General features: G+C 32.3%; 1 protein-coding gene across 3 annotated transcripts; it reads left to right on the top strand.

Moving 5' to 3' along the window:
- The first annotated feature begins 3,168 nt into the window (after positions 1 to 3,168).
- On the top strand, positions 3,169 to 8,241 carry LOC127813535 (uncharacterized). Of its 3 annotated transcripts, XM_052354550.1 has the most exons (3): positions 3,169 to 3,573; positions 5,751 to 6,037; positions 6,572 to 8,241. In XM_052354550.1, the coding sequence occupies exons 2-3, from the start codon at positions 6,002 to 6,004 to the stop codon at positions 7,832 to 7,834; spliced, it is 1,299 nt and encodes a 432-aa protein (XP_052210510.1). In that variant the 5' UTR covers positions 3,169 to 3,573; positions 5,751 to 6,001; the 3' UTR covers positions 7,835 to 8,241. The 3 variants fall into 3 exon arrangements, with proteins under 3 accessions (XP_052210510.1, XP_052210511.1, XP_052210509.1); XM_052354551.1 differs by lacking the exon at positions 5,751 to 6,037 and having other exon boundaries at positions 3,170 to 3,655; XM_052354549.1 differs by lacking the exon at positions 5,751 to 6,037 and having other exon boundaries at positions 3,171 to 3,573.
- The last annotated feature ends 3,790 nt before the right edge of the window (positions 8,242 to 12,031 follow it).

The raw sequence follows: 12,031 nt of genomic DNA, 5'->3' as shown, positions 1-12,031 counted from the left end.
TTAAGCATTAGAATAGTTTTCATGTCCGATTTTCCTGTTTTCCTTTTGTAATCTACCAACACTCATGAAACCTTATAAAGACTTCCATCACCTAATACATTTCTTTCTTGTCAAATATATTAATTTTCAACATAGTGAGGGGCCCAAAATAATTTTCCAAAAAAAGCTAAGGCGGCTAAGGATGAGCCTTTTGATGGATAGAATAATAAGTGTCCTTTAGGCCCAATTGGTAGCCCTACACAAAGATATGCACTCAAGTGGTAAAATCAGCAAAAAGGACTCTTTCCATATGGAGCCATGAAATTGATGAAAGATCTTCTTTGCTTTCAATCCAATCCTACTCAAAGATATGCCATAATTAGGTTAACAAAAAGGTTTACTTCCTCTTAAATCATGTTTTGCTTAAAAAAATAATTCTAATATACACATCTAATATTTAATATTTTTTTTTCAAAATTGGCCCACTCAATAATACGAGATGTGGGCTAATTTTTTAAAAATTACCCTTAAAATTAGGGTTGTGCAAATTTCGGTTCAGATCAAATAAAAAACGTTAGTCTCATGTTCGATTTAGAAAATAGTAATTTTCAATTTATTAGAAGTTGAATTGTTTTGTTAAATCAAAAATTGAATGTTAAATTGTTGTTGATTTTTGCTTGAATTCATGTATATAAATAAATACTTTTTAATTCATATTGAATAGTGATAGAATTAATTTGTTAATATCAAAATGACCGTATTGATTAGATCTGTTGAGTAATTAATTTAATTTTTAGTATTTAAATTGAAAGATTTTCGTTCTCAATCTAGTCCAATTCTGATCTAAGACGAGTTTCACACTCTTATTTAAAATTATTAGATTTCAAGTTCAAACATCTTATCGTTTGTGAAAAATAGACTCCACAAATAAGGGTGTACAATCGGTCCGTTCGATTACTGAATTGATCGAAATTTACTAACCGATTAAATTGAACTGATGAATAAAATCGAATCAAACTAATTAATTAACTCGAAAAATTGAACTAATCGATAACTGAAAAAATTAAATTCAAACTATATAAATTGAATTGAACTGATTAAATTGAAGAAATGCAATAAACAAAATAGAACAAAAAAAAAAACTAAAATAATCGATAAAAAACACACAAATCAAAGAAAACGACGTCATTTTATAAATATTAAAATAATATTATTTTAAAATTCGATTGATCCGATTAATTTGGTTATTTCAATTTCCAACTAAAAAATTGAATCAAAAATCGAACTTTTGAGAAAAATTAATCAAACCAAACCTAAGTATGAAAAAAATCCTGAACAGAATCAACAAATTCAGTCGATTCTGTTCCATTAGTTTAGATAAATCGAACTTTTTCTCTTCCTTACTCACAAATTAATTTATTATTATCATTGTATTATTTATATTATTATATAAACAATAAGATATTTTAGTATTACCAAACCATGTCAATAAAGTGAATTTTTAAAATATTCTTTATAGTTTTTATTTTAAAAAAATAAAACTTAATCACTAAGATTTGATCTCAACACTTTATAAGTATAAATATTTAAATTTGTCACACTGCTAACTTTAATCTTCATTTAAAATTTACCTTTAAAAATTATAAAATTGGACTAAAACTATCTATTGTCAACTAGGAAGGGCAAATTTTAATTAAATCGAAATAATCGAACTAGTCAAAAATTGTTGGTTTGGTTCGATCAAATTGTAAGTTAGTTCAGTTCGATTTTTAAATTTGTCAATTTTAATTATTTAAGTTTGATTCAATTTTCATATTAAACAAATTAAAATAATTGAACCAACAAAAATATCAAAAAATGAAGTCATTTTTTTTTATTTTTCAATTTTCTCTTTTTCTTGATTTTTTCGATTGATTCAATTTTTCCAATTATTTTTCGATTTGTTTAATTTGAACATCTAATTTGGTCGATTCAATTCACTTTTTGACACAAATTCAATTTATTTAATTTTAATAATTTAGTTCAATTCGGTCTCCGTATTAAAAATATTAAAATAACTAAACTATTAGAAATTTCAAAAGTGACTGTCATTTTTTTTTAATTTTTCGTTTGATTTGACTTTTCTATTTTTTATTTTTTTCAATCTATTTGATTTTTTATTTTTTAATTTATTTAATTTGAATATTTATTTACTTGATTTAATTTAATTTTTAACACATATTTAATTTAAGCAATTCGGCCGGTCCAGTAGTGATCACCCCCCTTATGTCAATTAATAATAAATCTTTATTTAAAATATTTAATATTTTATTTATACGCACGTAATGTAACTTATTTTAATAATTTAATAATATTTTTAGCGCACCGTACAAGTTAGTTCGTGGCGGGGCCCAGCTATCTATCTAACAGGAAAGCCGTCGAGAAAGTAGACGGCAACACCCACACGTGCACCCATTTGACAAAATGCCACATTATAATACGATTTCCCAAGTAAAACAATAATAATTAATTATTAATTAATTACTTTTTAATTACCCCCTCCACTTCCCTTTAATTTCCATTTCTATTTTACTTTTCACCCCCTCCCACTACATTTACGAATCTGCCCCTTCCCTTTAATTTCCATTTCTAATATCTAAGTATTAATTTTTTTTTTCTTTGAACAGTTACGATCGTATATGTATTGGTCCCAAAGAATTTTAGATTATAACTGCTATATAGTCAGTTATAGGTCCCGTGTTCAAATCTCACTGTTGAGTTCTGTAATTTACCTTTCTTGCAGAAATCTTAGCACTGAGCTACGAGAGACTCTTAAAGTGAAGGATTTCATCTTTTAGTCTCAAAATATTAACTTTTTTTAATATAAAAATATAAAAAACACGATAAGTCTCTTATTAAGGTATAATTTTTATTTGAGATCGTCTTATTTTTTTAAAAATCTACAGTCCACTACACCACTACCTAGAGAGGTGAATTCCGAATCAAAATTAGACAAATTATCTAATTTTCCACCCGATTCTATCCCACAAATAGAACAAAATAACAATGTATCGCAGATGGGTAAGTCTCGTAAATTGATGTGATCGCGAGGCTATTTACGTAAATTCGCACAACCACAGCTTTCGATAATTTCACAGTAATTATTAATTAACAATGATTTAAGAACAATAACAGTAGAGTTATGAAGTCCTTGCCGTGCTTGACCTTAAACAAGGGGGAGGGAGAGAGAGAGAGACGTTCCGCTTCTCTTCGTCTCTCTCATCAATTTGAGATAAATTCACATTTCTCTCGCCTGCTTATTCGTCGCCTTCGCAATCATCTGTGTGCTCCGCGTCTCTGGTCGTCGCTCTCACTTTCGCACTTCGAGCATCCGCTTTTCCGGAGAAAGTTACGGCGTCGAGATTTGATCGGCGGAAGTTATGAAGAGGAATTTCGGTAGGTGGAGTTAGGTTAATTGTTTTGTTTGATCAGGAGGAGAGGAGCGAGCGTGCGGAGATGAGAGGAGCGAACAACCACCACGCTCTGGAGACTATAAGCGCCGCCGCGACCGCCATCGCTTCGGCTGAGAATCGTGCGCCTCAAGCTTCCGTTCAGGTGACGGAATTTGATTTTTGTTTTGCTGTGGCGTCGGTTGCTTGCGGTGTTTCGTGATTTGATTATGTCATCGAAGCTCGAGGTTGTAAAGCCTGATTCTCTAGATTCGGGATCTGTTGATTGCATATTCACTTTGTTCGGTTCGTGTAGTTGTTGGAAATTTTGATTGTGTTCGCGTTCTTATTCGTGTAGTTGACTTGTGATTTCCAGGCTGTTTTAGTTTCGTGTTGGCTTCGTATTTGCAGTTCTCTGCTTTTTGAGGTTGAGGTTTTCATTGGTTTGCACGTGATTTCTAGTGTGATTCTATATTACGTGGACGAGCAAGCTTTTTAGTGATTCTGTATTAGTATCTCATGATGACGGAACAAGTTGCTGAAATTCCAAATTTTCAGTAGCAAAATTTGTTTATTTTGCAGTACAAATATGTGACTTATTTACTTAAAGAAGCTCTGCAGTGCGACATGAGCGTCTGATTGGTTCCGTCATCATAGGCTAGGTTGCTTTATAGGTTATCTTTTAGTGTTGTCTGTTCGGCTAGTGTGTTGGTAGTTATTCTGTGTTGAAAGTTAAATTTCAATTGCCTACGTCTTTTGATGTTTTCAACATGATTTGCGAGATGCTTGCATCCAGATTGCGTGATTATTAAGTTGTCAATGAGAGCATAAATTCCTGTATCCCACTTGCTACAGTTGTAAATTTTCTGTATGCTTCATTTTGGAAAGAAGTTTTTGGTACATCTATTGAATGCTTCCATAAATGGAGTCAGTGTTTAGGGGAATTTGATATGAAGCTGTGTTTGGGAGGATAGACTTTTACAGCTACGCATTTTTTACTCAACCTTGCATGATGTTGTTTTGAGCAGACGTAACTTTTTATCTTTCGTTTTTTCTTTTTGCCCTTAATTTCTGTTATGAATTTGCCTATTATGTTTTGCCAACTAATAATGTCAGCAGAGTGCAAAGTGTATAGTGGTAATATTGTTGAGTGCATTTTTCCCCGTTATCTTTTCTCTGAGGTAGCAAATTTGTTGCTGTTTGCTCTGCTTAAGGTTGGGCTAGTTTTGATGATAGCAATTTTAATATAATCTAAAATCTAAGACAACATTATAAGTTTCAAGTTATATAGCAGATCCACAGTCATCACAAACATTCTGACTCCGGCTTTATATATTGCACTGGTTTTTGTGGAATCAGAATTTTTTTTTTTCCATCCCCGTGCACTTCTTTTTCGGGTCCCCCTTCGAAATAGAAGGCTGCTTTCTTATAGAAGGATAACATTTGTCTAAAATTTGTAGTTGCCTCAGAATTAGATGTAGGCAGGGAAATTTTCACTTCCTCCAAAATATTCTTTGATTCAGACAATGATCAGTAAATGACCAAACATTGTAATTTCAAAGGTTAATAGGCATTAGTTATATGGAAATATGACTTCTACTCTCTTGGGACTCTTCTCATAAATTTACTATTTCCACTGAACATGGAAGAAAGCAATGTTTTGGCTTGTGCTGTAAAGGTTCTCTTACCATGGTGACTTGAGGTTAATGTGTTGTGCATCAACTCTTGACCAAACATGTCAATTTTGCACTCTCATTTGGCTCTTGTTTCAGAGATCTTGACAGATATTCTGAGGCTTTTCATTTTAGTAGATACTTGCAAATTAGTCCTCCAAAAGAGCTAATTCATGATCTGTGTGCATTTGTTTAAACCAGGTCAAAGTTCTAAAAACCAAAGAAGGTAGTAAGCAAGAAGGGGGCAGAAATAGACAGGTTTTGAAAGTTGAAATCTACCCATCTACTAAGCCAGTTGCACATCATATAGGGCACTTAAAGTTTGAAATTTCCATCATTCTAGGAAAGAAAATAGCCTTCAGATAGGTAAAAAATAAATATTTTTGTTTTTGTAATTGACTAACTAGCCAAATAGGAAACTTCCAAAATACTCGGTTCTTGTAAACAGCTTCTCCTATTCTTGTGCTATAGGGTTGTTTTTCATTTGAGTTGTTCTGTACTTGTCCCTTTATTGCTGCGTATTTTTTTCCCATAAGGATTGTCTCTATGAAGGGACATAGACCCACAGCATTATGGATGTACACTTTACTCTCTTTTATTTAGTGTGATATGGAATCCAAAAACTTCCTATTTTATAAATAATCACACTAATAGGTTTTATCTTTTCCAGTTAAGGCAGATTTTATAAATAAACACATTGATGACTAGATACATGATCAGACTAGCAAAACCAGAGAGAGATGCCTGCGTAACTTCCACTTCACAGATAAGTCATGATTCAATTTCACAAGGTTATCCCTGGGATGGATGACTTTCATCCCAGGCTAATGATTAATTATCAAGTGCAGTTTTTATGGAAGGCACTAGGTACCAAATCTGTACCACATCAGATTATCTTGAATCCCATCCAACTGACATTCCATGCTGGGATGTATTGCTGCTTCTAATTTGGAAAAGGTGTGTTCTCAATCACAGAAGTAGAGAAGCTCCAGAAGTGTTGGTCAGATGTGCATGAATTTCAATATGAACGAGTAAATATGTTCTTAGTTGTCCAGCAGCCATCAGGATTGATCAACTCCACAGATACTGATTTTTACACGTACATAGTTGTGTACAGGGTGGTGATTAAATATATTAAAATAGAGGCGTTGAAAGTGTTTGAATGTATGTGTCTGCTTCAATACTTGGTTTATCCTGTGCTGCGATTTGCAATCATAGTAGCTACACACTGGAGATCTAAATTCTATCTGCAGACATTTAATTTCTTAAATATGAGATAACGGTTTTTTTTTTTTGCTGTCTTTGTGCCATGCCTTATTGACTCCAGAATGATGGAAATTTCTTTCAGAATGACTGGATGTAATTGGGTGATTGGGACTACTCTGAATTCTAATAGTTGCCTTCATTTTCTTGCTAGATATACAGAAGAAATGTGGCAGCACTGGCTATTTTACAAGTGCAATGATTCTGATATCGTTTGGTTATGTGCAGAAAAGAAGATGGGGAAGCTGTTGGAGCATATACTCATGTTTTGGATCTCACGGACAAAGCAAGAGAATTGGACATGCTGTTCTTGTTCCCGAAACAACTCCTCCTGGAATAGAGGTTCCAGCAGCTGAAAATCCACCTCAAACAACTAGTGTCTCATTTCCCTTTGTTGCACCTCCCTCTTCTCCCGCATCCTTCCTTCAGTCCGAACCACCCTCTTGTACACAGTCACCAGTTGGCTTTCCATCCTTCACCTCTATATCTGCTAGCATGTACTCCCCTGGGCCTGCCTCCATCTTTGCTATTGGCCCTTATGCCCATGAGACTCAGTTAGTCTCGCCCCCAGTTTTCTCTACTTTCACCACTGAACCCTCCACTGCCCCTTTTACTCCTCCCCCCGAGTCTGTCCATTTGACGACACCTTCCTCACCTGAAGTGCCGTTTGCTCAGCTACTCGGTCCCAATCACCAGAATGGTGAAGCTGGTCTTAGATTCCCTATATCCCAATACGAATTTCAATCTTATCAGTTCTATCCAGGGAGCCCTGTTGGCCACTTGATCTCACCAAGTTCAGGTGTCTCTGGTTCGGGCACTTCATCTCCTTTTCCTGATCTGGAGTTTCCTCCCGGTGGGGCCCAGCTCCTTCAGTTCCAAATTGGCAATCCTCCACCGAAGCTTTTGACCCTTGAAAAGCTTTCTGCCCGTGAATGGGGATCGCAGCAACGATCTGGTTCATTAACACCTGAAGCTGTGGGACATAGGCCTCTGGACCGTCAAAATTCTGACATTGCGCCGCTCACAGATCAATTTAATGGACTCCAAAATGAAGTAGTTGTGCTTGATCCCAGAGTATCTTTTGAGATCACCACTGAAGATGTTACGAGATGCATGGTAAAGAAGCCATCCTTGGCCATGACCGCATCACCATCTCTAAATAATGCAGACATCGCTGCTGAAAAGGATGCAAATTCATCTGAGGCAGCTAATAGCCTCAAGGCCCATCTTGATGAAATATCCGATGACAAGCCCGAGAAAGCTTCTTCAGACGGGGAGGACAGGCAGCAGCAGCCACCTCAGAAGCATCGCTCCATCACACTCGGTTCTGTTAAGGAATTCAATTTTGACAATGCCGATGTAGAAAACTGCGATAAGCCTAATACAGACTCCGACTGGTGGACCAATGATAAGGTACTCGAAGTTGAATCAGGGGGTGAAACCAGCCACAACTGGTCTTTCTTCCCCATGATGCAGCCAGGTTTGAGCTAACTATAGCACTCTTCTCGGGCGTTACAAGTTCTGGCCCTCTGCACGAGAGAACACCTGGGGCTTGGTTTCGACTATCCAAAAGCCAGATGGGCAGTATGTCGGATTGTGGGGATTGAGTTTTGACTCACTGATGAGAAACACAAGAAGACTGTTCTGTTACCCATTCCAGACCTGCAGAAAAAAGACAGCAGCAGGAGGTAACCAACGTCGTTTTGTTTAGTTTTTCTTCTTTAGAAAGAAGCATATAAAAATGAATTTCAGTTAAAACAATTTCCTCAGCCGCCTTCCCATTCTGTAACATCAGATGATAAAAAAGATTAGATTAGACGAGTAGTAACATTTGACTAAAGCTTTTAGACAAATCCTTCTGCGCACGTGTTCAAATTCACCTAGCACGTTTCTTTTTATTTCCTGTCAAATAGAAGTTTCCTCTTTTAACACACACACTCCCTCGTCAATCTTTTCAAAGTTGCCTTTGACTTCTTCCATGGCGTAGGAGGTAGGACGAGGGGAAGCCCCTTCTGATAGCACACGTCAGTTATATTTTAGAATAGTCTTTTGTTTGCTTGTAATGCGAGGGAGACCTGAAGCTGTTCTTTTGTCTCCATCTGGTGCATTTCTTTATATTATCCGAAGATTAGAACAAATACATTTTATGTTCCTAATTATTGATTTTTTGTTAATTTGATTCAATCTCTTTTAAGATACATTTTATGTTCGTTTGATTTTATTTTTTTAAATTCAATTTTAATTATTCAGTTGAATTTTGTATATAAAATTTCAGTTAAAAATGAAATAATCAAAACAATATATGTATGTAAATATATACTATATAATTTCAGTTACTTCTATGATTTTTTTTTCCTTCAATAATAAATCATATTATTATTTTTATTATGGTGGTTATTTTGGTCATTTCAGTATAAAAAGTGACATTCGTTACTTCTACAAATTGCTTCAATTTGATTGCCTTATAAATAATTTTGATTTTTCATCAAATTATAAAACTCCCAAAAACTTAAAAAAAAAATAAATATACACAATTGCACACCCAATTAGCCATTATTATAAGACTTCATTATTAATATACACAAAAATAAATAAGGATTAATATAAGTCCACAGAATAAAAAAAAAAATCTTTGAATTTGGCCTAATCTTAAGAAATGCAAGTGTAAGTTACTTTAAATTTAAATTAACAAATAACATCTAACTATGTTATTATATTACAGATTAACAGCAATAACAACTGGAAAATTTTAATTTCATTAAATAATATCCATTATATAAATCCCACACCTCCCTACAATTCTATCATATTCTTTGAAAGTCAATGGTATCTTATATCAAAAGATAAAAGTGCAACAAACATTTGATTAGAATTGTAGTTGAATTGAGCTCAAATGAGATTCATTGAGTTGAGTCTCAACTCAACGAGTCAATTTTTAGGCTCAAGCTTTTGAAAACTCAAATTTAAACTAAATTCATGTGAATCGAACTTGAACTTGGCTCATCAAAGGGTTGACAAGTCAGGTTGAGATCAAGCTCGACCCCGAGCCCTTGCTCAACAAGTTTCTAGCAAGCCCAAGTCCGAGCAAGTTCAAATTTGTTAAAATTATTTTTTCAAAACCTTAGATTACGTTCTTTTTACTGTTTTCAAGTCATTTTTAGTTTTCAATTTTTTAAAATAATGAAAACGCGTTCTTTTTACTGTTTTTAAAAATATATTTTTGAAAATAAAAAAAAAATTGTAAAAAAAACTCAAAATAACAAAAAGTTGTTTTGAGTGTTTTTATCAAAAACAAACTCTAAACTCAAAATACATTTATTTATTTATATTTTATTATTTTAATAAAAAAAATATTATAAAATTCATTAACTTTAAAATATATATATTTTTAATAATATATTAACATTAAATATTTATAATTTATTTAATAATCAAATTTATTACATAAAATATCATTAAAAAAATATTTTCAAAATTTCAAAGAGAACGCGTTTTCTAATTTTCTATTTTGAAAAATAGTTTTTCAAAATGACAAAGAAAATGCGTTTTTAATTTTCTAAAAACAGACTACCAAAATATAAAACTGAAAATGAATTCAAAATTCAAAACTGAAAATTAAAAAACAAAGAGAACGCAGCTTAATATTCTAATATGTAAATAATCAATAAATATAACTTTAAATCATACATGATAATCAATAAATATAACATAAACATGATAATCAATTAATAAATTTTTTAAATTATAATAAACATAATATCATTTTTCATGTAATAAGAAAATTAAAATTACTTGTCTAATTGTTTTCAAAATACAACAAAATCTCAATTACAACAAAAATGTTGGATAATTTTATATTAAGTCATATATTTATAACATAATAAATAAATATATTAATATATTTTATAAATGAGATTGTTTTTATTTAGCTCAAACTTAACTAGTTTATAAATCGAACTTTAAAATTAAATTCAAACTCGATTTATTTATCTTAATGAATGAATTTAGATAATTTTTTATCAAGTCAAACACCGAATCACTCGTGAACGGTTCGATTCATTTGTAACTTTATTGAAATCACCATTAAAATTTAGTAATAAGAAAATTTTACACTACTCACGCATATCAATATTATATATAATATAAAAAAATATAACATATAACACATAGAATAATCTATTACATATGCAAGAAGTATACCGCACGACCATTATATATGTTAAACAATGTACTATTCATATTCTAAGTCACACTTATATCGTATAAGATACCAATGATCAAGAGTGGAACAAGACTTAAAACCTACTCAAGAATAAACAAAACCTAAAATTCCCCAACCGCCCACTTACCCACCCACCCCTATTGTTGACTATATTATGTTAATTGTGGTTGATTGTGATAATTATAATTTAAAATTTTTATTTGTTGGTAGTTGAGTTTTCTAATTTGATCGTGATTATAATTTTAAATTTGATTATGACTGTAATATTATTAAATTTAATTTTATGTAAAATTTAAAATTTATCTCATCTAGAAAAATATCTTTATACATTATTTTCTAATCAGGATATGATGGCCTCGTTTGTTGCAGCTTAATTAAAAAAATTATAACTTCTAACTTCTTAGATTATAGTTTCTAAAACTTAAAATAAGTTGTGAACTTGTTTGTTACTTCTCAGAAGTTGTAGTTAAACAGTTGTGGTGTTTGATACCATAAGCTGTAAAATAACTTATTTTTTGTATAATTGTCCATAATACCCTTAATAGTTATAGTATGATAATTTAAAAAATAATTAGTGTATATGTATAAGTTTCAAGTGTTATAAAAAAGTTAATTAGTGTATAAAGAGAAAGGGAGATGGTGAGAGAGAATAAGAGATTTGAAAATGGAGATGGCAATGGAGAAAAGAGACCCTTGATTGCATGGACAGAAGAGTAATTTTTTGTTAAAAACATGAGCAAAATTGTCAAAAAAATGTAACTGTTTAATCAGAAGTTGTAGAAATTGGGGTACCCCAGCTTTGAAAAAACCAACTTCTACCTCTTCTAAAAGTTAGTAGAACCTATAAGCTAGAATTCTAAAAGTTAAAACAAACACTGCATACCCACTTTTTTGAAATTAGAAGCTAAAAGTTACAGCTTTTAAGCTGCAACAAACAGGCCCGATTTCTTATATACATTTATAGATGATTTTACGCTTATAAATATGAATCATGCTAGATGTACAATCATTTTGTATATCTTGAGCTACATAAGGGAGTATTATGACCAAAATACCCTGCGACTCACATGCGCCTCACGCGTCTCTATGCGTCTCATGATGGGATTTTTTGTCATTGGTACACCTTTATGTAAACCAAGGAGTACACAAAGGTATACCAATAATATTTTCTTAGATGCTCCGATTATATAGAATTAAACATGTGTTAATATCACCTTTATACTATTCATATTTAATTAATAATATTTAATTCCCTACCTATCATTTTTTCTGATTTGAGTTTACAACATTACCCGCGTGACTAATTGATTTGCTTTTCCATTCATTCATTGATGCCATTAACCTGCCTTCCTTGACCACAAGCCTCCCCCTCTTTGACCTTCTAGATCTCTGCCTTTGACTCTTTCATCTCCCTCTTCCCACCAATTCTGACCTCTCCCTCTCTCTCTTTGTTTATAAAGTTAAAT

Source organism: Diospyros lotus, chromosome 11 (genome assembly GCF_014633365.1).
Source record: "Diospyros lotus cultivar Yz01 chromosome 11, ASM1463336v1, whole genome shotgun sequence".
Classification (NCBI taxonomy): domain Eukaryota; kingdom Viridiplantae; phylum Streptophyta; class Magnoliopsida; order Ericales; family Ebenaceae; genus Diospyros; species Diospyros lotus.
The sequence above is the reverse complement of the archived record's forward strand: the minus strand, read 5'-3'. Positions and strand labels throughout refer to the sequence as shown.